The 27,184-nt window shown below is 41.4% G+C and overlaps 1 protein-coding gene across 1 annotated transcript in view; it reads left to right on the top strand.

Moving 5' to 3' along the window:
* The window catches only part of LARGE1 (LARGE xylosyl- and glucuronyltransferase 1), a 307,061-nt gene that overhangs the window by 244,021 nt on the left and 35,856 nt on the right, over positions 1–27,184 (top strand). Inside the window, exons 8-10 of the mRNA XM_033162533.1 lie at positions 7,321–7,433; positions 9,578–9,703; positions 20,045–20,200. Coding sequence (XP_033018424.1) covers positions 7,321–7,433; positions 9,578–9,703; positions 20,045–20,200 — 395 coding nt within the window. The remainder of the gene's footprint in view (positions 1–7,320; positions 7,434–9,577; positions 9,704–20,044; positions 20,201–27,184) is intronic.

Below are 27,184 nucleotides of genomic sequence, written 5' to 3'. Positions count from 1 at the left end.
GGGGTGGAAGTCCAGGAGGAATTCATTTAATTCTTGCATTGCAGGAGGTTGGACTAGATGACCTTCGGTGTCCCTTCCAACTCTACAACTCTATGATTCTATGACCATTAAATATGGAATAGCCATTGCCTACTCTGAAAAAAATAGACTTATAGTGCGTAAATTGGCATTGCAGTGGATAAATTAGTCCCCTCTTTCTAACATTCTCATATGTATTGCAGCCTTCTCTATCCTGGTACTCTCCAGATGTTTTGAACTACAACTCCCATCAGCCCCAGTCAGCATGGCCAATGGTCAGAAATGATGGAAGCTGTAGTCCATGACATTTGGAGGTTTCCAGATTGGGGAAAGCTGACATGGCAACCGTTGGTTTTTTTAGCAGTTAATGTAATTACTCGTGTAGTTAAATTATTTACAACAGAGGTGGCCAGCTGGGGAGCCATAGGCCAGATTGTGCCCCCCAAAGGAACTTTTCCAACTAAATCAATGAGACATAAAAAAAATTCCTACTGTTTCATTAAGGAAAATATATACAGTAATGACTCCAGGTTGTAAGAAAGGGAGACATTTCTTGTTTTGTTATGGCGCCTGGCCACTTATGAGAATGCCAATTTGTGTAATAAAGTACAGTGGTAATTCGGGTTACAAACGCTTTGGGTTACAAACTCCGCTAACCCGGAAGTAGTACCTCGGGTTAAGAACTTTGCCCCAGGATGTGAACAGAAATCGCGCAGCGGTGGCGTGGTGGCAGCGGAAGGCCCCATTAGCGAAAGCGCGCCTCAGGTCAAGAATGGTTTTGGGTTAAGAACGGACCTCCAGAACAAATTAAGTTTGTAACCTGAGGTACCACTGTACACTTCTGGCTTCCAGACCATTGTCTGGAGCATAGAGCAGCACCCAAGAATACAAAGTTCACCATCCCTGCTCTAGAGCATAATAACGCCTCATTTTTTTGAAGCAATAAGCATTGGGGACATTTTACCTTAAGCTTTGTTAACTGGTTTGTTGCTCTGGTTCACTTTGTGGCATATCTTGTTTTTCTCCTGAAGAATATAAAGTAATCCCATTAAGGAGAAGGACACGTCTCAATCCCCACTTTTAAATGAGGAAATAATGCCACTGTGGTTTGATTTAAGACCCCATTATCAGAGCATAAATGTATGGAGATGTGTATGTTGCACTCCAAATTGCTTGTACAAAAGAATTCTTGTTTCTCTCCATCCTGCTGTGGACACTGAAGGAAGCATACGTTTTGAAGTAAGAACCAAAGAATATAACTAATTATGCTGCTCCGATCTCAGGAGTGTTCTTCCCTTTCTAGTGATGGCAGGCCTCTCATCAGTAATTTTAGCCCAGACAGAAGAATTGCACATCAAAGTAAGCGTTGCTGTCCTGGTGACTAAACTGAACAAAAGCCCTATAATAGATGATGGGGATTCCATGAAACTACATAGTAGTAGCAGTAGTAGTGGCAATGATTCTCACTTACTGAATGCTTTCATCCCCTTTACCCATGTTGCTTCCCTACATTGATTAAATAATAATATCCCTACATAATAGATGGGGGCAGAGATGAGAACAAGAGAGAGCCTAAGTGAAAGCATAAGAAGTATCCTGCTGGATTAGACTAAAGACCTAACTAGTCCAGCATCGTGTTTCATACAGTGCCCAGCCATATGTGAAGCCCACAAGCATGGCATGAAGGCAGTAGCCTGCTCTCACTGAGATCAATCGATCTATTACAGTCAACCGACCAGCAAAAAGCATACAGTAGATTCTAGATTTCTGATTGAATCTACTTAGTTCTTCAGCTGCAGCAACATCCACAGCTGACACTAGGGGCTGAATCCCCAAACGGTATCATTAATTTACAGGAGTAAACATTTACAACTACTTGGTAGGTTTTTATCACAAACAACTGTCCTTTGGGTCTGTTATAGCTTCTTTTGAGAACTTTGGATTGGGGCACAAATTCAGTTTTGATTTGCAGTGATACAGAAGCCCATCCAGTTCTCCTCTAGGTGGAAGAAGATAACAAATACCCAAACTGTGTGACCCTAGTTTCTGAGGAGTAACTAAAGAGACCAAGGCTGGATCTACATTGATCTTCTAAACATTATTAAATTTAACGTTCCATAACATTAAATGGCAATTTCCCTTTGACAGTGGCTAACTGATCTGTAGCGTTCTCTAGTGTCACATTTTAATAACACATTTTAGCGTTATAAACCACAAGTGTAGGTCCGCCCCAAGTGATGCAGGATTTCCTTGGCCTCATCAATCTGAAAGCCAATATGCCGCAGTATTGGAGTACCAGCACTCATTGATTTGCCAAAAGTTATGTATAAGAAGGATTTATTATGAGTTTGCACACCAAAGGCACTTCTATATTTTGTGTGTTGCGGAATTGGTATCACTATGATCTGACGCATCAGCATCTACTAAAGGTGCAGAACTATTTCCTGTTTGATTGTAAATGTAGGCACAGTCTGTGATACAAAAAGCAAAATAATCTATTTTATTTTGTTAAGGGTTGGGTTGATTAATTATATAGACCTTTTCCTGCCTTTCACACTGGTGAGACTAATACTAATGTAGTTTCTAAAATAGGCTAGGAGAGTGAGCCAAGAAACAGAAAGATTTTTTTAAAAGCAGGGTGTCTCTAAGTAACTACATTTCCATAGCCCCAAGCAACAACAGGCCTGAACATGAATTACAGGAGACCTCCATGCCTTTATAACATTGATACTTATTTGTTAGATGAGTCTTGTCTGACTAGTTGTTGTGACCCTGCTAATTCAAGAAGATCTGCTTGTATCTGCCTTTCACTCTTGTGTGGTTATGTGCTGGCAAACTTTCCCCCTTTTCCTTCTGGGTGGGAGAATAAGGGAAAATATGCTGCTATGCTGTCATTGGAAGATGAAAGGATCACAACTGGAGCCAGATGTCCAAGGAAGGGGGGGAAATCCTTTGATTTCCCCTGTTCTCCCATCTCTCTCTCCCCCAGCACAAACAGATGATGACAAATCCCTTTCTGCCCTGCATTCTGCTGTTTGTCATCTTGAATCTAGCCTGAATTGCACTCAGCATGACTCTGGGGGAAGGAAGGACTTTGTGAGGCAACTCTCTTGTCACATACACTCCCACAGCTGAATGCAGTTCTTAACAAATGTGAGGGCCATGAATCTTGGAAAGAATGCCAGTTTGAGCCCTGGCTTCTAGGAAGTAAAAACTCCTTTATTGCCTACTTCAGTTTTGGGGGGCTTTTTTTGATGCTGCTAATATGAAATGAATAGAATAAATTCATCCCTGTGGCTTACACTCCTTCATCTTGCTAACACTGATAGAAATTGTGTCCTTTTTAGAAGTAAACATTGCAAACTGCAACAAGGCTGGGCTCCCCTTTATTGCAGCTCTGTCTTTTTTGGTGTTCAAACCCTGGATGGTCCGACAATATTTTAAAAATATCCTTTCTTTGTATTAAGTGTGGGAATCATTTACACATCCATTCCAGGATTGTTTTAAATGAATGTCCATGCCACTGTGTAGTACTAGTAATAATGCTTCTGAAATTGTTTTAGATGCTCTTGAGTCAAATATCTTATAGTGTTGCATTTTTCAGCCTTTGTGTTTGGTCTCCTTCCAGTTTTTGCCTCTCAGCTGCCACTGTTGATAACCCCTTAATCTCTTTAGTTGTGACACCATAATCTGCCAGCCTGGGAGAAGAATGGGGAAACAGAGGGGGAAAATAACAATAAATGCCACCCCCACAGCACTCTCTTAAATAAGTATTTATTAGATAATTTTTCCTGTTTTTTAAATGTAAATGTAAAACACCTTAAGGGTATGAGTGAGGGATGGTTTATTTTATTCCTTTCTATACCTTATTCTTATAAGCAAAGTCCTTGCTGTCTGGAGGTAATCCACAACAGGGAGGGGAGTTGTTATATATATATATATATATATATATATATATATATATATATATATATATACCCTGTTTCTCCTAAAATAAGACATAGCCATAAAATAAGCCATAGCAGGATTTCTATGCATTTGCGAAATATAAGCCGCTCCCCAAAAATAAGCCATACCCCGAAAATAAGCCATAGTGACGTGGTACCTCCCATTAAAACAGCCTGGGGAGGCGTGGCTATGCAGCGTACCGATGCAACACGGTTAAAATAAGACATCCCCTGAAAATAAGCCATACTGTGTTTTTTTGAGCAAAAAAAAATATAAGACGGTGTCTTATTTTAGGAGAAACACGGTATATATAATCTGCTGTACTAGATGTCAATTTTTATATATATATATATATTAAAATAACAACTCCCCTCCTGTTGTGGATTACCTCCAGACAGCAAGGACTTTGCTTATAAGAATAAGGTATATAAGAATATATACAGTATATAATATATATATATATATATATGGAAGATTCCACTTTACAATGACCTTCAGCCTCAGCCAATCATTCCTTGGTGGTATTCGTGGCCACAAATACTTTTTCTCGCTCTCAGTCACACACGCCAACGCCTGACAGGATTAAAGCTCTTTTTCCAGGCAAATGTTTCAGGGGATTAAAAAGGGGGGAAAAGGAAATCAGTTGTGCCAGTTAGAAAAGAGGTTGGCTAGCATTTCATCAGGACAGATTTTGGGCATGATGATGACCTTTTCCTCCTCTGATGACTTCTTGCAGCAGGAAAGCAAAGAAGATATAATGGAATGCTTCAATACCAGATGGATCATTGTGAAAAATGTCATTCAAATGCACTTGGGGAGGTGACTTAAATGCACTTTTTTATTGTACAAATTCTTCTAGTAGTGCCCGGTTAAATCCATAACCTTTCTCCCCCAATTTTGGGAATAATTTTCTCTCCTGGACAAAAAAAAAATGTCTGCTGTACTAGATGTCAATCTTTATATTTTTAAAAAAGCAAACAACAACACCTTAACTTTTAGCAATAGGATGAGTCAATAAGGCTGCAATCCTGTGCACACTTACGGAGGAGTAGGTCACAGTGAACTGAATAGGACATACCTCCGAGTATACATGTCTTGGATTGCTCTGTAAAAACCACCTGTGGTTCACCCAGCCAGTGGATTGGCTGGTTCAGAATACATATTTCTTAATCAATGTAGTTTAAGACAACACATGAAATGGAGGTGGCAATAAGTTCCTGTGAATATAATTTTACAATCTACCTAGGAAACCTTTTTGATTGTCTTAAGTCACACTTGCCCTTTCTGGATGTCTTCTGCCCTTTTCGGTAGGGGTTGTTTATTTAGCATTCCCCTTTGGTTTCTGCTTTTGTTTCCCCCACCCCACCCTTGATATTTCACCTATTGCAGGTGATTACAGCTTATAGCCCCTGTCTTGCTCCTTGGTTATTATCCTGATGTGTTAATTTTACAGCATCTCCAAGTTTAACTATATTCTGTTTCTTATCGCTCCTTTGTTGCAGTAATGAGGATGTTAAGCGAGAGAGGGCCTATCGCTGATCCCTCCAGACAGTTCCTGCTTGCATTAGAGGCTGCCATTATCAGGACCATTTTTTCTCTTTAGCAACTTACAAGCAGTTACCGTTCCCCAAAATGAGGTTCTTATCTATGTCCACTGGTATTTCTTATTGAGGCAGTCCCCAGAGACTCTATCTTAAAGGTTTCACTGAAAGCAGATACAGGGTTTGTACTACATTACCTTCATCCACTGCTTTTTGAAGTTTGGTTTTCAGCTATGTACAGAACAGCTGGGAGGGAGGAGACCCACTGGAGTATAATGAATAGACTGCAGTCTGTTTTGCATGCTGATTTCTGTGTTAACCCTGTCATCACTGCAACAGTCCACCATAATAGATTTTAACTACTTTAGTCTTCTCACTCTGTGCACTTCTCGTGTGCACTTCATATTGTGGTTTTTATGTTGATCTTTTCTGTGAACCGCCCTGAGGCCTCTGGGTACAGGGCAACATATAAATTCAATTAATAATAATAATAATGCAATGGGAAGGTGCTTCACTCTCGAAAGCCCTTGCAATGGGGGTGATAAGGGGAGAGGAAGAGAAAGTGGGTTGCTTAGTGGCAGCTTCTTTTTTGAGGCAAGTTGCTGCTTTGAATTTGGGGTTTTCACTGGGACCATGGTGTGGGGGGGTCAGCCCTATCATTAGGCCAAACTGCTGCCAATTGCGATGAAACAACAGCAAATTATAACTTGTTTAATTTATCATTATTGCAGTCATGCTGTCAGGGGGGAAAGGCATTTGTGGGATTTTCTGCTTCAGGTGCCAAAACAACCCCTCACTGGCCTTGGCACCTTGACTTGAGTGGCAGGGGGAAGGAATGCCATTAGGTGCTCTGTCTCAAGCAGGAAAATGTTTTGGAATCAGTCCTGTGCAGCGGGAAATGGTTGGTGTCAGGAGCCAGAGTCATGTATATGTCAGCTGCAAAAAGAAAAAGAAAAAAGAAAAACAACCCATGTTGCCAGTGAAGTTAACTCTTTATTCAATGAAACAAACCACAGCTCCAGCCTAGTGGTCTCAGCAACTCTTTCTAGGAGGTCTTACCCCAATGAAGCAGTTGTGAAGACTGAAGGTCCCAGCCTTCCCAGTGCCCACTAGGACTCCTCCTCTCCAGGGTCGTTCCCACACAGTCTCGGGCTGTGCTTGCACACAACCCCCCTCTGTTCTGCCCGTTTCACTTCTCTGCGTGTTCTAGAACACCAGTGGGGAGGGGAGCAGAGCTGGTGTCAGCCGGAAGGCGAGAGTCCATGGCTTCTTCAGCAGCTTGTCTCTCTGCCTCTTGACCCTACTCCTCTCCAGTCCCCACTTCTGCCTGGGAGTCTGAATGACTCTCTGCCACAGCCTGTTATCTCTTCTGTCAGCATCTCCTCCTCCTCCTCCCAGTCTGCTCCCCCACTGGTGCTTCCCACCACTTTTCTGCATCCAGCCAGCCCACAGCAGTTAGTAGCTCCTAACCTTCACCTGCTTGTTTTAAAAGGAAGCACATACATTGGCAAACAATGTCCTTAACTTAACAAGTTTGGTCCAAGGTTTCACAATTATTAAGCTAATTCTTTATTTTTAAAAACAAAAACAAAACAGCAATAAAACTGGTTGTGTTTTGATCAGGATAGTTTCTTTCTCTTCCTCTGTTACCGGTAATTGTTTTCCGCAAAATGATGGGCTGGTTCCCATTTTTAAAGAAAGTGCTTGCTTTTAACCCCAAGTGCTGCACTGAAACATGAAAGCCTTTGCTCTCCCTGTTTTCATTTCATTTTATTTTATTTCCATTTGTTTTTGTTGCTGTTGTTGATTCCAGGGGTCATTCTGCTACTTCTGGATAAATTGCGCAAGATGAAGTGGGAGCAGATGTGGAGGCTCACCGCTGAAAGAGAGCTAATGAGCATGCTATCCACCTCATTGGCCGACCAGGTGAGTGTGCAGTTCAAGGTAATGGCACAGAGGTTGCTCCCGAGAGTAAGTAAGGGGGGGGGGGGAAGAGAAAATTGACACAACTTTCCTAGCCAATGATGATTATTTGCTGCTAAGATTCCCCTGGAAACATGTTGGGAATTAGGTGCATAGAAGCAGGGAAAAGGTACACCAACTTTCCAGGATGGTGGGGTTGCTTGTAAACATCAAATAAATGAATGAGTACCCTTCATTGGATCAACATATTTATAAAAAATAAATAAATACTAGAAGGGAGCTTTCAAGAATCACACCCTTTGTTAGGCTGCAGGTGTTCAGAGTGAGGACTTTCAAAATGAGTATTGTGCATGTGGAGGCTCTGTGGTTTTTTTTAACATATTTATGTGTCGTATTTTCAGCCGTTCACTTGATTCTTGAAACGGCTTGCAAACAAAATAGAAGTTTGCAGATCCATGGCACCACTACAATGAGAAATACTGGATTTTAAAAACCTGTAATTTGAAGCCATGCATTCTGTTAAAAGCAAGGCAAGGCCAATCAGAAAACATTCTGAGGAAGCCAAAATCAGTCAGCAGGAATGCTTTGATGGTGTTTCCTGCTTGGCAGGGGGTTGGACTGGATGGCCCTTGTGGTCTCTTCCAACTCTTTGATTCTATAACTATGAACCTTGCCATGGAGAGCTTTCCATGCAGAATGAATGTCATTATGGAGAAAGCCAAACCCATTGCCCTTACCATCCTCAACCCTGAAGGGCAATCATGGAGCACAATCTAAGGGACTGGGGAGTTACATATGAGAGGAGTCCCTACTAGAAGTTAGCAACTTCTGGGCCATTTACAGCTTGTGGTAGCCAGATGTCTCTTGTGCACTTAGATCCATGCAGCTCTAACCCATCAAGCCAAATGCAGCCTACTAGTCATGTAGGGCAGCTTTCCATAAATCTCATGGTTTTGCTGCCTGCTAAGGATAGTGCTGAGCTGACCTGAAAATCTCTGGTTGCTAATTTTTGGTACACAATGGGAGATGGAAGGAATGAAATCTAGGGGCACTGCCAGTGGTTGCTTCTTAATTTCCTTTTGGGGGTGTGTAAAGGTAGTTTTTCAGAGCCGTTGCTATTCCCCACCACCTCCACAGAATGGCCCAGAACTACATCATGACGTTGCTTCATTCCAAGGGGATGGAGAGGAATGATGGTTTGCACTGGCAGCCCCCGTGTTGTCCATTTTACCCAGTTCAACTAAAACAGAAAAGATGGTTAAAAAAAAAAAAAAAGGAGAACTAGCTCTCGAGCATTTGAGGAATGCTGTTGGTGGTTGTTTATCCTGTGATTTCAGAAAACTAACATTTTCGCCACTACTGCGCACGTACATTTTTCTTTTTAAAGAGATGCATGTCATTTTTTTTCTTTGAAACAAAAGGCTACAGGCTTCTACGAAGCCTGGAAATACCATTTCCTTCTCTACTGGTTTTGTCATTCTCAGTTCAGCAAACAGTCATTATGATTTCATCTGACTCCAGCAATTGCAGCCACCTCCCTCTCTTCCATCCCTTGCCATACAATCTGAGCACCTCACAGACATTAAGGATATTATCCTTGCAGCACAGCTGGGAGTTAGAGAGGACTCATTACCCCCCATTTTGCAGAAGGGATGCAGAGATGTGGAGCGATTAATGTTCTGATTCAAAACCTATCATAGTCCATTTTAAAACTCCTGCCAAGTTTGGCTGCCATTCTGAAGCCAATTTTCTTAAGAACAGTATGCTGAAAACCACTGGGACTACTCCGGAGTGCATATTGTTTCGGATCTACAGATTTAGATTGAGTCTAGATTGAAATTCTTTGACCAAAAGAGACACTATTCAACCTAGGACTTCAAAGGCAAGGTTGTCTGCATTCCATCCTTCCTTTTTGTTGAATGCTATTGGGACTGAGCTGCCACCTGGCATCTTATAATGCATGAAATGTTAGGTCTGAAGTATGATTATGTGGGCTTTTGGGGAAGCATCTTAGTATCCATTAGTCTTTACAACAACAACAACAAACAACAACAATAGATGTCAGCACTTCTGCTTGTTTTCCAAAGGCTGAAAACTCTGTGTGTGTGTTTTTCAAAGTGGCAATTTTTTTTCCTCTTGTCTGGCAGGACATCTTCAATGCAGTCATCAAACAGAACCCCTTTCTTGTGTACCAGCTTCCTTGTTTCTGGAATGTGCAGCTATCAGACCACACCCGCTCTGAACAGTGCTACCGGGATGTGTCTGATCTAAAGGTAATGTTGAACAAAACTGCTTAATTATGACTAACTAATCCTGCTTGGGGTTACAGAGAATGAAATGGATGTTTTCCCACAATGCAACTTAAGGGATGCCCTTTTAAGCAACTGGGCAATGTTCTAAACGATGCATATAACAGCAGGTCCAGACAACTCACTCCACATGTTGAAAGGCGGCAGGAAACCCCACTCCCCACCCCTTGCGGTTGTGCACCACAGCTAATGTCCACACGTTCAAAATGTGCAGGATGAAGCTTTACGTGTGGCCTGATGTACATGTGCAAAGATCTCCATAGGTCACTCCTTGCATAGAGGGGCTTTATAAACATGCATCTATACACTCATAAAGCACCTTCCTGTGCATTCAGAATGAGTAGGCATCTGATGCCACAGTGCCCAGACTGCCCTCAACATATTCATGGCATTAAGCACCCGAGATGTATCCTACAATAAAACCCTCTGGGAGTGGAGGGAGAAAATGCTCATTTTAATGATTGCCAGCTACTTTGTAGTTTAGTTTGCTGAGGAAATTGCAAATATACTGTAAATGCCAACATTTGGGCTTTGGACACATTAATGCAAAATTCTATGCACCTTTACTCAGAATTTGTCAGTCAGTGGGTTTCCCTTCTTTGTAAGCGTCCATAGGGTCACAGCCTCAGTCACTTTAAAGTGGCTACATATAGAGATCCAACAGAACTATCTTGAACCTGTTATCACCTTCAGCCTTTTCAGGTGAACGGATCCAGCCTGTTGCACTTCTGCCTTCTGCAAATGGGTAGAAAGGATTAAATAAAATGAACTGTATTTAGCATAAAAGCACAGTTTTATGCAGGGAATTTTCCCAAGCAGCAATAGGGTGCCATGTGCAGTAGGGCTTCCCAAATGCAGAAAAGAAATGTTTGGTGCATGCAAACCATTGTGGGAATGCTGCTGTGCACAAGCAAACCCACTGGTGCTTGCATGAATAAAGTACATCCTTCATCCTTCCATCATTTTATTCATATGCTGCCTTTCCATAGTTAAAACCATGCTCAAGGCAGCTTACAACATGAGAAAAGAAATCACATAATTGCAAACATAACAAAAGGTAAAGGTAAAGGTACCCCTGACCATTAGGTCCAGTCGCGGACGACTGGGGTTGCGGTGCTCATCTCGCTCTATAGGCCAAGGGAGCCGGCGTTGGTCCACAGACAGCTTCTGGGTCATGTGGCCAGCATGACTAAGCCGCTTCTGGCAAACCAGAGCAGTGCACGGAAATGCCATTTACCTTCCGGCCGGAGCGGTACCTAATTATCTACTTGCACTTTGACAAGCTTTCGAACTGCTAGGTGGGCAGGAGCTGGGACCGAGCAATGGAAGCTCACCCCGTAACAGGGATTCGAACAGCCGACCTTCTGATCGACAAGCCCTAGGCTCAGTGGTTTAGACCACAGTGCCACCCGCGTCCCATAACAAAAGTAGCCACAAACAATAAACAAGTACACAACCAAATTGAAACAATTTCCACATAAATCATAGTAAGATCTAAAATAAAGATACAAAAAAATAATATCAATAACAGCAACAAGAAGCCCTGAACAATAGTCCAGCCCAAGAGTCTGTTCAGCAGCCTCAGCTTTTGTAGCTGGAGTCAGTCCAGTCCTAGCTTTCCCAGGCCAGGTGGAAAGGGGCTTACAACAGTAAGCAAGTGGCAGCAATAATCAAGAAGAGAAGGAGCAGAACTCACTGTGGGAGTGGGTCCTATGGACCCTCCAAAATCTGGAGCCGGGGCAGTGGCTGATTCGCACATGATGTTGATGGTTTAGTGCTTTGTGAACATGCAGACAAGCCAGAACAAAGCATCAGATACATGTGCTTTCCCTGCATAGCTGAGAGGAAGACTTTGGCAGAATTTAGTCTAATTTGTAAATAATCCTGGTTTAGCATTTAATTCATATCAGGGTTTTACTTTAAAGCAAACTTGGCTACTTTTTTTTAAACAAGCCATTGTCAAACGATGGTTTATGAATCCAGCTTGTTAAAGTAACCAGAGTTTGTTTTAAGTCAGGATCTCTGGTTCAAACACATATTAGGAGCCTATGCATGTAGTCCTTAGGGAGAAAATGTGGCTGACATATTTAGCACAGGGTGGATTTTTAAAAAACAGCAACCTGGAAATTAGGAAGTTCCAATGACATTTAAAATAAATGGCACAATGCAGTATATTTGGCACTTTATGTATTTTATACTGAATAGGACTGGAGTGAAGAAAAATGTAGCAGAAGCCTCCAGTGGGTGGAAGAGAAAAAGATGAATTGTATACATTGGTGTTAGAGGATTAAGAAGAATGGTGTGGGAAGAAGGAAACACAGGATATTTTAAATTCCAAACTAAGCTGGACTTGCCCTTTGCATTCCTCAAATCAGATGGAAGCACATTATTCCTATCAAACTGAAAACGCATCCATTTAATTCCATTTGACCCGGAAGTCACTGAGGTTTGGGGATTTGTTATCATTGCACTGACCCAACTTTATGTTTCAGACTTCAAGTGTCCTCATCAATGGCTGTTGTTCTGCTATGGATGCACTTCTCTGCTGCTCTGTTCACAATCTTGGGTGATAGACCCATGTGTAGCTGCTAAGTAGTGAAGTGGACTCCATATTTTAACAGGGCTCTCCTGTTGCCAGCAGTGGTGGTAAAAGAAAATAGCCTTGTGTGTGTGCAGTAGGAGTGTCACAAGTGTTCTGTACCCAGCAGGAGTTATGAAACTGGAGGCTCCCCATATAGGAGGAGTAGAGAAACTTTTCAGCTCAGATGAGTCAAGCTCATCTTGAACATCTGATTTAAAATGCTCCACTTGAATGGGAATGAGTGGGTTGCTGCATGCGGAAAACATTTATTAGATCACAGCGAACAGGGGATAAGGAGATATGGATAATTAAGACAGTCTGTTAATTTGTAGTGATCAACCAACCAAGTTAATTACAATATTCCCCCCTCTTTTTGTCATCTGTCTTCAAATTTATAGTGTCTTTCACCATAGCTTGGAAACAGTTTCCTCTGTGCCCCCAACTCAAGATCTAAGATGGCTTAAACCTGATTGATACATTGTCCTAATGATGAAGCAGCAAGTAGACTTCTTTCTCCAGCAGTCAGTTCTGCTTACCAGCATCTGGAGAATGCTTCCAAGGACACAGGCACAAACTACTCACCCCCTGCTCACCTTGCCCACCACTCCTGGCAAATGGAGCTTCTTGGTCTTTACTGCCATTGTTGACACACCATGTACTGCCATCTTTTGCATTTACTCTGACAACAGCTGTCTTGTTTTGAATGAAGAGACACACTTTTCCCCCTGCAGTTTTTCAGAGCAGGGCTTGACTCTGTATTCAATATGGGACTGCCACGCAATGCAGGTGATGGGAGCTATAGTTATTTGGAGGAAGTTGCTGAAGGCTGGCCTAGACATAGCTTCTAGTATTTCACATCTTAGGGAATGGTGAGATAGCATAATAGCTGGAAGGAGGTGTTGAGATAATTTTTATTTAACTTTAGTCATTTAACAACATTTGTATACCACTTGACTATAATAAAACCTCTAAGTGGTTTACAGAAGAAAATTAAAACATTAAAATTATCTACCGTATTGGCCCGAATATAAGCCACACCCGCAAATAAGCCACACCTTTAAAATTTGGTGGCTTGGGAGAGGCTTGGGAGCGGTGGACGGGATGGGTGCCATTGCTGCACGCTCCTGGGCTGCTTTCTAGGGGAAGCCGTGCCACTTTGCCAGTGGCCTTCCCCCTTCTCTCAGCCGGCGTAGGGGAGGCTTGGGAGCGGCAGGTGGGCTGCGTGCCATTGCCCCACACTCTCCGACTGCTTGCTGGGGGGAGCCACACTGCTTTGCTGGCGGCATAAGGTGTTGAATATAAGCCACACTAACTTTTCACGATCGGAATTTGGGTGGGAAAAGTGCGGCTTATATTCAGTCCAATACGGTATATGAAACTCATACTATGTACATTGATATAAGGCAGCAACGCTAACCAGCATGACCAATGACCATGGATGATGGGAGTTGTAGGCTAGCAACATATGGAGAGCACCAACTTGCCCACCCCTGCTGTAGTGTAGACAGTAGGATACAGCAGGTCCTATTTAATTCTCAGTCAACAGCACTGACTTGAAGTTTTGGATAGAGACTACATTCAGATTAGATTCTTTACATTTCAAGCAATAATGTGTTTTTCTCTGTGCAATGAATTTTCAGTTGCAGCATTTTGACAAAGACCACACGGCAGTGAAATCCTATACAACAAGTTAATGAATTGTGATTTTCCCCAACAATGAGTTGTGACCTCACTGAGTGAGTCAGGCAAGAGAATTTGCTGGTTGTCAAGGATACAACATAGATATTCTGGACATTCAAAATCATGAGAGAAGACATAGTTTTCTTTTGTGGGGGGGAAGAAGAATGGATAGTTCAACAGAAATTCATTTAACTTCTTATTTTTATAAAAACAAAAAGAAATTGCCCCAGAAATACATTGCCTGGCATTTACAATCAGTTTGAATGTAATCTATGTTGAACCAACAGATGCTTGGATTGTGATCCTAATCAAATCTCTCCATATGAAAAATGAACTAGCTGGATGTGAGTCACCCTGTCTTCCTCAGCCATGTTTTCCAAACTGGAACAACCTGGTGAAACTTGTCTGCTAATATTTGCATTTTTCAGAGGCCTTAACCCAAAACAGTCATTTCAGATTCACCTCAAACATTTTTCACCTGCTAAACCTCTTGCAAGTCCAACTGCAACTCAAGACCGAGCTGACTCATTGCAGTGGTGTCCTGGAAACTCTCTAGCTTAGCAAAACAATCGTGGCAGCTGAAAAATGTTAATGGAGCCTTCTGTCCAAAACTGGGCTCCTCGTGTTTTTGATCCATGCACCGTGATAAGCTCACTTCCTCAATGAAGGACTGTTCTCTTCATATAAGGTATATTGTCAATTGACAGCATTTCCATGGCCAGGCTGTTTGAGGAGGCCACCAGTGAATTAATGGCTGAGCTGAAATATGAATTTAAGACTCCTCTCATTCCCTTGACTGCTACACTATGCTGGTTTCATAGTTACCAAAACATAATTACCACTGCTGTACTATACAATTTATCAGTGGTAGACAGTGTACTATATTTATGTCAGTCTGTGGGAAATTCATTTTCAACTTACAATGCAACTGTAATTCACCTTACATGTCTACTTGGAAGTAAGCCTCATTGAGTAACTCCCAAGCAAGTGTGTATAGGATTGCAACCTTAACATTTCAAAAAAGAAGTAGACAAACTAAAAGAATAACTGCATATTCTCTGATAAAGCCTAAGCGAGGGGGGAACAATAGCATTGAAAAGTCCATCTTATTTTCTCAAATTAAGTACCATGTGACCTTTAAGAGATATTTGCCCTTTAAGGCAGTTAACATGAAAAATACAAATAGAAATTAGCCATGTTTTTTTGAATTTCTCAGAAGGTAAGGCTAGCTGAGTTGGGGTTTTATAAGTGAAAAATAACACATTACAGTTTTGATCCTGTATGTAGCTGTAGATAGGTGGTGTTTGATATTTAATGTCATATTATATATGAGAGAGCCAGCACGATGTAGTGGCTAGACTAGGACCTGGGAGACCAGGGTTCAAATCCCCACTCAGGCAGGCAGCTCACTGGGTGACCTTGGGCCAGTCACTGCCTCCCACCCTAACCTACCTCTCAGGGTTGTTGTGAGGATTAAATGAGGAGGAAGAGAACCAAGTGTGCCACTTCAAGCTCATTGGTGGAAAAGGTGGGATATAAATGCAGTGAATAAATAAAAATAAAATAGACAGCGTTAGTTCAGAAATGTGCATAAGCCTGCCATGATCTGGGAAGGGAGTATTCCCAATCTCTATTTGAGCATTTAGTAGTAAAGGGCTTATGAGACTATGGGCTTAAGGTGGAAATGCCGAGTTAAAATTCTGTGTCCTCCAGTACTGAGAGTTCTTGAATTTGCAATGTGTAAATATAGTACTGACTTCAGCTGAATTAGGATTTAATTATGTATATTGGTTTCAAATAGGCTGCAGTTCTACAGCACATTCATTTGTAAATAAATGCATTTGAGTTCTGTGCAGTTACTCATGAACAGCTCTTAATTTGCATTTGGGTCCAGCCCAATAACCTGTGCAGTGGGGTGCTTAATGAATTTACAAAAAGTGTAAATTTCCAGTTGCTCGGAGAAGTTTACAAGGATATACACAGGACTATACCAGAACGCAAAGAACCACACACAGCTAGTCCCTCATGCTGAACATGTGTTTCTCCAATAGTTATCTGCAGGATAACTATCCTTTTTTCATCAAGCCCAACACAAATACAAGAGCGGAATACATACAGAATAATGCTATATGGACTCGCAAGTATTTATTTATTTAATTAATTTATTTACATTTCTATACCGCCCTTCATCCATAGATCTCAGAACGGTCCACTACATAATACAAGATAAGAAACACAAAATACGCAGTAAAACAACAAAACAAAACAATACCCCCCCCCCGCAACTGTTATAATAAGTTATACAAAATTAGCCTGAAAAATATAACTCAAGTGGTTGTTACAACAAAACATGCAATAATCCTCAACAATGGAGTACCGGTAATGAGCCATTTCATTGCAATCTTTCTTTTTCCCAAATCCATGCATCATTGAGTCCTAATTCTGGGAAATATTTTTCTGATGGATTGGAAACTGGAATCCGATTGGAATGATTCAGGACCACTTCATGCTTTGTTGTAATTTCCACACAACTTGCAGATATAGCAAGACATGCCCAGTGTTAAAGGTTAAGGGTGTTGTTCTGCCAAGGGCAGGGTTCTTTCAGGGTTCTTTCTGTAGTCAGTAAGCACTACTAAAATTTTGGTTGTTTCCTCCTGTCCTTTAACCATGTTAATATCTGCCTATCTTTCAAAGAAAAAAATTCTGGACACTATTCAATTCCATTCAACTTTAATGAAACCCAGTCCAGGCTCTCTTGGACATCTGTTCACATACAGATTCCTGACACAAATTTCAGCTCCGATTAAATCATGAATATGATTCATGTTCTTGATACCCACTAGTTCTTGATACCCACTAGCTTTTGGAAATGCGAAAACTTTTCAATTTACAGCTGCCTGGAGAGTTGAAGTTGACGAATACAAATATCTAGACTGGCCATAGTACACCCACAAATCTAAAAGATGCCAACTGCTCAGGGCTTACAGTATCTCTAACTCAATTTGAGCTTCATGCTTCCAGAGACCATTTTGGTCCTCAGAGGTATGCACTACTGCATGGATTTCCAGACCCCAAATAAATACAATCTGTTTAGAGCTGAGTTGAAGGAAAATTCTGTCTTTCTTTTCCTTTTCCTCACTCCTCTGCAATTTCTCTCCCCTCCCACTACACACACAGTACCCTAGCACAATGCTACACCAACAGCATTAATGCCTGCTAACGGTGAGGCCCAACACCTAGAAACTATTGTATAAGTTCTACTCCCTTGGAGAAACTCAGTGAAATGATCCCCACAATTTCTCTGCCTGCAAAGATGGGGGTAAGTTTTTGGAAGGCCATGTGCACACGGTTCTCATTGTAGCTGCCTGCAAGATCAGAAAAATGGGTTCTAGATCTACTCTACCAAAGCAAGAAGAATGGAGTGGATGGATCCAACAGAACGAAAACCTTTATTTTTCCATCATTCTCCTCTGCTTGTCTGATGGCTGGTTTTCCAGAGTGGGCAGGGTACAAATAAATTATTATTATTATTATTATTATTATTATTATTATTATTATTATTATTATTTTCCTGTAGAGCTTGGCAAATCCACTCCAGCAACATTCAAAGTCCTGAACAAATAAACTGCCCGAATTTCTTTTGCAGGGTTGAAACCCAGTTTGCTCCAGTAACAGATTGGTTTTAGGAATGGCTGTTTTTATCATAATTAGTAATATCCATTGACTCGGTTCAGGATCCCAGGTTTAAAATTTGTGGCAGTCAGCTGAGAACTACTGAGAACACTGGAAAAGGAAATTATCTTCTAGTTTTGAGGACTATAGCTTGAAATGATAGTGATGTTCTTACTTTTCCCTTCCTCGTTATTCTCCTTTGTGCTCTTAAAATAGTCTTCCTCCCCACCTTTCAGGTGATCAATAATTCCCATCCTTTGCCATTTGGGCAAAATCACTTACTTGCATCCTTCTAAAGCTGTTTAGCTGCAGCTTAAGCATTCTTTGCTTGCGTTCACTTATTTTTCTGCTTCCACCAAGGAAGCCAAATACATTTCAGTAATGCTTTAACACACTCTGCTTTTTAGGTTTTATGCAATGGGCTTAAAAAAAGAAGGTGAGCCTATTTCTCCAGAGGTGATTCACACTGAAGGATTTGAATGTAGTGCAGACCAGCAAACAATTTCGCTGTGCCTTATTACATGACCACCCGCACTGCACCACTCAGAGGCTTGGTATTTCAGAGCTAAAACTAGACACTCCACATAAGCAGCAAAAGCATCCCTTTTTACAAGCAGACAAAGTTTTAGCCAGTGTTATGTCGTGAGTGCAGTGTCTATACGATTTCAGCTCTTCGTGTAATCAGCTCTGGATAGTGCTTCAGCATGCTAGCAAGGATATGCTAGGAGTCAAGTCTAACAAGAACAATCTCCTTTATTGCAGTAGCAACTTGACTGACTGGAGGGAACAGGCGAGCTCCTTTTATACTCTCAGGAACAGGAGTTGGGGACAGGATACATTTAGATTTTGGTGGGAACCAATCAGAGTAAGGATCCAAATTATGCCAACAAGTTAACCAATAGCAACTGTCACTGCACCTGTTTGAATCACCCTGGAGCGGGAATGGTGGTTACAGAACTAGCAGTGAAACTCATGTATACATATTAAACCAATACATAACAGCCAGCATCATGTTCTGAATGAGGATTGGAGTGGGGAGGGACCATTTAGGGTCTTCTACAGTTGCCCTTTCTTCAAGGAAACTGGAGAACATGAAGTAGCGTATGATCCTAAGTGATTTGAGATGACTTTGTTTCTTCTTGTTTTTGTTTATATAGCTCGTTTTATCCCTCAACAGTTGGTTTCGGCCTTGCTGCATAGTCAGCACTCTGAAATTCCAAATAGGTTTGGTCTCATTGCCTAAGGAAGATGCTTTCAGATTAGTAATAAGAAGTGCCACGAGGAAGTTAAATAAAGCTGTGATACAGCACTGAGGCCACTGCTTACTCAGCTCTTGGCAATTATTCTGCTGCTCAGAGCGCTGCTGCCCCTACATGTAATTTCTCTAATGGATGTACAAAGCCTTCAGGAGCCCCAGTTTGGAAGAGTTCCCAACAAAATCCTCTCTCTCTCCCTTCCCCCATGCATACACACATCTTGGCCTCTTTGGAATTCATAGAAGCTAATGCTTGAAACAAAGAATCCATTTTATGCCTAAAATGTAATCTCCATAAAATGAATTTGTTCCAATCTGTCACTTCTTGATCCCCACTGGAGGTTTTTCTTCAGGGCCTTTAATTCTCACCCTATTATCATCTCCTCATTACGTTGCCAAACCAGAATGAATGGTGGCTTGTTGATTGGGCTGGGGGTAGGGAATGGTGTGGTGACACCTTTTAAATGGGCTGCCTGGCCTCTGTTGAAGACACAGTAGGTGAGCTGTTGAAGCTGGCAGCACACAGTATTCATGCACAATGCAGCACAAGACTTCAGCCGTGTGGAGCAGAAAATTTCCCAGTGCTTAATTTTTTTTCTGCAGAAAGTTTTTTCCAATTCATAAGTTCACTAGTACCAGTGGATGGGTGCCAACTGTAACTAAACATTAGGCAAGCTTGGCAGTTTCAAAAGTTTTGGCTTTGTTTACTCAATACAAGTAAAATAAGCATGCTAAATTGTATCACCCTTTAGGGCATCAGAAAATGTTTTCCAGTGCAAACTAATCTTGAATTTTCAAATTCCAACTTTTCCAGAAAATTCACATCAGTGCAAGCCTTCAAATTATGCATCACTGATTGAAAGGATGCTGGAGTATGGGATAGAGTCCTATTGTATGTCCTTGTTCGGTAGGGATGTTTTCCCACTGTTCTCCAGCTTCCTTGAAGAAAAGTTATCTGTAGAAGACCCTAAATAGTGCCCCCCCACTCCAATCCTCATTCAGATTCCAACACTGAGAAAGGATAAAGTAAAGTGATTGCAACAATAACGAGAAGAATGTTCCTTAAAGGCAGCGGGCAAATGTGGCTGCGTTTTCATGCTTTGTTTTTTTCTCCTAGGTGATCCATTGGAACTCACCCAAAAAACTGAGAGTAAAGAACAAGCACGTTGAATTTTTCCGCAACCTCTACCTGACATTTCTAGAATATGATGGGAACTTATTGAGGCGGGAACTCTTTGGATGCCCCAGTGAGGCTGATGTCAACAGCGAAAATGTAAGTTGGAAGCATGTGGCATCAAAGGGGAGTGTGTGCTTTTGTTTTGCATAGACCTGTGCAACTTGGAGGGAGGGGCTTGTATCCCAGGTTGAAAAGTACAGGTTTGTTGGAGAGTCCATTGCCTGCCCCCCCCTCTCTCTTAGCTTTCAGAAGATAGCTTTCCCAGACACTGACAGACTGTTTCATAACAGTCATTCAGACTTGACTCCCACAGATTATTTTACAAATTTATCAAGAAAAGGGGTAGAGTCTCCAGTATCTTTAAGCAGGTGTGGGGAACCCTTTTCTGTCATGGGCCTTGTGTCTTCATGGGTAATTTGTTGGTGACTGCCAAGCCAAAGCCAAAAGTAGGTGAGGCATCCTCTTTTCTCTGTCTCTCACTTTCTACCACCCTCCTTTCCCTCTGACTGGCACAAGCTATTCAAGGACTTTCCCAGGCCGAATTCCTGAAATTCTTCTAATGGGGGGTGCTGGGAATTAAACCAGGGACCTTCTGCACACAGGGCATGTGATCTGTCATTAAGTTGATTCCTGCCCTCCCCACTCCCAGGTAGAAATGCAATGGAAAAGAGACTGGATTCACAAAACGTCCCCCAATCTCAATAGTCTACATTGTTGAAATGATGAAGAGATGGGAGTAGCTAGACCTATACTTTTGAAAAGTTATGTGTCTTCGTATTTCTGCATATATATTGCAAGCTGTATAATGGGAAAGCATTTGAAGGTGCAATTATTGTGGGAAATTGTTTGAAATTACAGCTACCGGTAGTTTCCTTCCGTAATAGCTATATGCTGAGTTCTTCCTCCTTCCATATACCTATGAAACACAATAGCAGTGTTCAGCACAAGTAGAACAAGACTTGCAATTCAAGTCCCTCAGGCAAAGTGGTCCTTTTTAAGTTAAATGTGGGGATATTTATATATAAAGGTGTGTTCTTTTGTGTATGCAGTATCAATTTGTTTAAAATGTTAGAGCCAGGATTTGCTGCATGATGCATTTAAATCAGACTTCTGCAAAGCCACCTACAAGAGAATTCACTAGCAGAAACAAGGTAGGCAGATAATTTTAGGTGCCCCTCTAGGAAAAGGAGTTTGGGCACCCCAAAATTCCTCATTACCTAAATTCTGCAATTCAATATCCACGATAGTTTATAACTGTTGTTTGTGTTTTGCTCATAACCACCCTGTGAGGAAGAGGGCTTTGCTGATGGTAGAGGAATACATACTGAACAATAACTTTTAAGCTTCCTATATGTATATAGCTGGTCACGCTTCAAACAAATGGTGAATAAATGCAAGGCTGAATTAGGGTGGTTGTGGGTCCTGGTGCAGTTCCCAAAATAGGACACACACACCCCCAATGAAATTAGATGGCACAAATTAAGTCCTGTAGGATCTTAAAACTCTCAAACACACTGGCCCAGTTTGGACGTAAAGTACAGTATACAAGCCTGGTGCTCGTGTGCTCCCATCTCCTATGCCAATGTGACCATGAGAACAAGATTATAAGCTTTTCTTCCCAGTTTCAGTTAACTACTGTTTACCTTAATGTCTCTGAACCATAAATTGCGGTTGATTTTAGGTATGGTTTATGGAAGCATGCCCAGCTTCACATACCATGGTTTGAAGCTGGCTTATTTTCTCACTGCATGAAGACTAACCATAATCTGGCTAGGTTTGGACATAATCCTCCATTGCTGTGGTTGGTTAAAATTGGAAGCAAAATCTCATTTTTATCGCAATACATTCAAATGAGGCCTCTGTAGTTCATCATTATTTGTATTCTAAGTTTTCCCTCCCCCCTCTGCTCAGTGCACTCTGCTCAGTGCATTCCAGCAATAAATATACTCCTTTCTTAGTTGCAATAAAGTGAGGAGGAATTTTATTTATATCTTAAAAGGTGTTCCTAACAACACAGAGAAGAAATTCAGTAGATATTTCAAAATAACTTACAAAACCTGCAATTTTTAAAATAAATTTTTCCAACTACATGAACAACATTTAGAATACAAGTCTGAAAAACTTAATATCTGAAAACCATGGAAAGAAAGCGGGGGGGGGGCTGTTCCTTTAAATGGCAATTCTAGTTGTGAGCCTATAGTCTCCACTGTGTCACTTACCATAAACTGTTAACTCAGACTGCCAGTGTACCAAGCAGGGAAGCCTTGCAATGTATTTATTTTTATTTCATTTATTATAATAGATAGATAGATGATAGATAGATAGATAGATAGATAGATAGATAGATAGATAGATAGATAGATAGCCGTCTCATATAAAATATCAACAAAATAGGCAAATACAAGATAAAAAATGACTAGCTCACCTTGAGAAAGTTAGCACAACTGGATAAGCCTGTTGACTTGAAGAGAAGTCTGAAAATTAGCAGCAAGGATGCTGGCCGAATCTTTGCTGGAAGAGTATTCCTCAGCATGGGACCAGTGACACAGAATGCTCTACTTTTAGATGAAGTCAGTTGTCCCCATGTTTCAAAAGCCTGGCTAACAGCACTCTTACGTAGCATACCTTAGTACAGAGGTAACTTTATGTAATGGAATACAAATGCCATTAATTAATTGTAATATCTCCCTTTTCCAAAAAGCAAACGATCAAGTTGAGTTGGGGGAGGTAGGACAATAAATAATACGCTCAGAGATAGATGGCAGCAGCGCATACGGAGGCTGCTCCTTACAAGAGACGGGCTGTCATTCTGTTTTGCTTTGCATGCAAAAAGTCCCTGGCATCTCCAGGGATGGGTGAGGAATATCTCCTGTTTAACACCCTAGTTTCCTCCTGCCAGTCAGTGTAGACAATACTGAGCTTGATAGACCAATGTCCTGTCATGAGTCTTGAGGCATCACCAGGCTCGGGAATGGCAGATTCAGGTGGACAAGGAGGAAAAACAGGAGGATGACATGGGGGGGGGGGGCGAGACCTGGGAACAAGAGCCTTGCAAGTGAGCGCCCTTGGCCCATCTTTAAAAGCTTGGCAGATGAGCATTGCACCCCATTGGGACAACTCCATTTTTCCAATGCAGTTCTGGCCTCCTTTCCCTGATCTTTGACTCCTTGGACTTGAACTGCTGTTTCTAGCCAGGCTAGCCTTTCATTTCCTGGAAGCTAACCTGAGTGTAGCTGCTACTGTGATCATTAACTTTTGCTGAGCTTGTATATCTTATTTGTCTCAATGAAGATCTCCTCCTAACTCTCAAGTAAGAGCCTCTCTCATCATGATCTGGGTGGGAACCAGGACAATAAGGCAGCTTTCTATGTTCCCGCTGGGAATGTTAGTGCCAATTCTCCAAAATGATCTGCTTGGCATTCCTTGTAGTTCTGGTGCTGGGAGGGGTGGAAATTACATTTTCCCAGTGGGCAGGCTAGCCCCACACAAGAGAAAATACTAGTACAGGATTTAAAACTGCTCTGCCTCAGATAATTTGAGGGTTGGTTGAATGGTAGCTTTCATTGTTTACAAGATCAATGGCTTATGCCTGTCACTTGCAATCTGGCTGTGTCAGAATTTACCCTCAAGGGGTCATTTCAATATGTAAGCTATTACAACTTAGCAACTTCATGTTATTAGAGGTATTGCATTTAGAATTTAATTTGTAATTAAGAGAGCTTGTTTGGAATGCAAATATCTGTTAAATACCTAATGGAGTTCAATAGGTTTTATACTGCCCTCAGTTACGCTTTGGCCTTATTACAGCACACTAGTGTTAAGAAGAGGCATTACAGAGAGCATAAATTAGATTTATAGTTTTTCCCTTATGCTCCTTGTTTTCTGCCTGTATGCAAAGTAGCTCATTTCTCCTGTATATTATGCATTCTGCTGCATGCTGGTGGTTTCTTCTTTTTGTGATTTCCCTCCCTGGTTTCAGTTTTTGTACTGTGGGTTGTGGTGAAGGAGATCATTCACAGATGCTAAAATGATTCTGTTGTTGCTCCAGGGATAGAACACCATTTTCACGTAATGGTTTGACATCGGAAGCATTTGAAACAGGATAGGCTGAAAGTTTAAGTAAATAATTTAAAAAAAACAAACCCTGGGGAAACCAGGGGCCTAACTTCTGAAACCAAGTCTGTTGCTTACCATTGAAATATGTTTCTTGATTCCGGTGGGCAGAGCAAAGTATCACACTGTCTTCAACATTATTATTATGTATTAAATTTGTACATTCTCCCTATCAGTAAAATTTGAGTTATAAAATAGGGATGGGGACCCTCTGGCCCTCCAGATACTGTTGGGATGCAGCTTCCATCAGCCCCAGCCAGCATCACAGGTAGTCAGAACTGATGAGAGTTGTTTTCCAACATCATCTGGAGGGCCACCAATTCCCCCTTCCTGTTCTGAAACATTCTTCCTTATATAAAAAAAACAGGCATTTCATTGCACAACTTCTGGCAAATGCTGAAGGGGCACCTCTTTACCCTGGCTTTGGATATTTGGGGTGGAAATTTTTAATACCCACATTGTTTTTGTGACTGTAAGTTGTTTTAAACTGTTTTTGATACTGTGTTTTAATGTTGTCACCCACCCTGGGACCTCATAGTGAAGAGCTCGTCAACAACAACAACAGTTTCCTATATGTCAAAACAGTTCTTCCCCCTGTTTAACATTTTAAAATCCAAGCTTTCTTTGGAAAAAACCCAATTCAGCATCCCCCTGTGTGAATTTGCCAGTACCTGATCATAGCAACACATAAGGAGAGATTGAAACGTGGGAGTTAATGTGATGGAATGTCCTGAAAAGCTTACTAGAAGAGTTCATTTTAGTTATAACAAGCACACAGATGGCAGAGATTATCAAGGGAAGAAGCCCAAGAACTTGGCATACTTGACTTCAGAGCTGAGGTGCTGGAAATGTTTGTCAATGGTAGCTTATTGTAGCATGTGACTGTTATCAGGATTCGTAAACTTTTATTTCCTTCCTCATGTTTACAGTTTGGTTATTCTACTGCTTAGTTGCTTTCCATAAAGGAGGGATATGAGTATCCTGAAATTAAATATATATTTTTAATCTCTGTTGTGGCAACTGAACTTGTGTGGTTGGGTTTGGACAGATGGAGGGAAGGGGAGAGATCTGATACCATTAGTTCAAATGCAACAGAGGAGCACATTTGGTACAGAAAGGAAAATTATGGTAAGAAAAAGAAGTGTTTTGTGCTAAGTCCAGGGCCTGTAAAATGGAAAGTATTGAAGGGTTTTTTATGCTGCCTAATAACCGGTGGTGACAATATATGGGAAGCACCACCCGTGTCATCTGGTGACTTTGCTTTCACAGTTGCTAAATGAGCCACCAGATTTAACAAGGGTTCTGCACTAATTTGCTGCATATCTCACACATGGCATGAAACGTGGAAGGGGGAATTTACAGCCCTTGAAGTAAGTGGAAAGGACCTCAGCAGGATTAGTGGCCTTTAGATCAAGCATTGTTGCCTGTTTCATCCTCCTCTTCCCCACCTCCTCTTATTTTAATGCTGAAAGTAAGTTTCCAATGAAAGTCATAAAAGCAATGCACACTATAATATCTTATTTATGAGCTTTCTATAGTCCTTTTAATGTTTATGTCCAGCATTCCATTACCAGAGGACCTTCATTGTAAAGCGCAGTGTTGTTCTGTAGTATGTTTAGTATACCCAGTTGTGACTTCACAGCAAAAGCTGCAAGGCAAGATATAATTTCTCTAGTAAAGGCCTCATATTCATTGCATATTTACTTTTTTTTTTTGCAGCGACTTCTGTCAGGGGCATTCGTATGATGAAGCACCGAAACTACTGTGAGCAGTGGCAGTGATAAAAGCTGTGGTGCAGGGTAGAGCAGTTTTGTGACTGAAAGAACTTGCATTTTACCAGTTTTAAGGGAATTGCCCTGCTAGTAACAAAGAATGCTTAATTACCTCCAGAAAGAACTGTGCCAGGAAAAAAAAATCCCAGCCATTTGATTGTCCAGCCACTGAGGGATCCGATTTTTATACATGGAGTTTTGAGGATTTATTCAGTTCTGCTCAGGTCTAGTGCAAACATGTTGGATGGTAGCTTTTTGGGGGGACGACAATTGCCAAAATGTAGGCATTTGAGGAACTTTCCTGTCCTGAGTAAGGAATAGCTTATGGGCAAATCCTGATTGATTATGTAAGCCTTCTTGTGAGGTCTGTGTCCTACAAGACAAACTGTAAATAAGGATGTAGTGTAATCATATAATAACTGGCTGAAGTCCCCGTTCACATCACTTTTTCTGTCCCCAAAGTCTTGTGTGATAGCTAGTGGGCAGGGGTCAAAAACAGGATCCACAAATACTCATGCCGTGGTCACCATGGCGACCACCCTTCCTGATTAGCATCACTTCTCACAACACATACTTCAAATTATGTCCCAGAGGCAGAACCACCAAAGCATAACATGAAGTTAGGCCTGGAAATGGCACACAAAATGGGGGTCCCCTCACGGTTCCTTTTCAGTGTCTCCAAAGAGCAGCCTGGAAAATGTGGATGAGGCAGGATAGATCCTTTAACATTAGACTGTACTGTAGGGATACTCAGTGCAGAGACTGAACTAAAAGCACAGCAGCTGAGGGCAGGAAACAGCAGGAAAATTAAAAGCTGCTGAAACCACTCCGATTATAAATTCAGACCAGCTAACTGCTGTGCCTGGGAGCGCATGATCAACAAGATGAAAAATACTGTTGCAATTAGTCTCTGCACACCAGTGGAATAGCATTGCCTATCTAGAGCCTGTTTTGGAATGCAGAACATTTTAACAGCTCCTTCATAGAAGTTACTGGACAATTCCTTTGGAATAATGTAGCCCAAATGGAGACTTGCTTTTAAAGCTAAGGTTGTATATGCACTTCTAAATTGCTCGGCTTGATGCAAAGGTGTGTTTGCTTTCAGCAAGCTGAAGTTTAAAATAAAAATAAAAAACACAGCATAGAACCACCTAAGTTAAATTAAATTGATATAAGCAGACAACCGACACTACTA

Source organism: Lacerta agilis, chromosome 10 (genome assembly GCF_009819535.1).
Source record: "Lacerta agilis isolate rLacAgi1 chromosome 10, rLacAgi1.pri, whole genome shotgun sequence".
NCBI classification, from domain to species: Eukaryota; Metazoa; Chordata; class Lepidosauria; order Squamata; family Lacertidae; genus Lacerta; species Lacerta agilis.
Note: the sequence above shows the minus strand (reverse complement) of the source record. Positions and strands in the feature narration are given on the sequence as shown.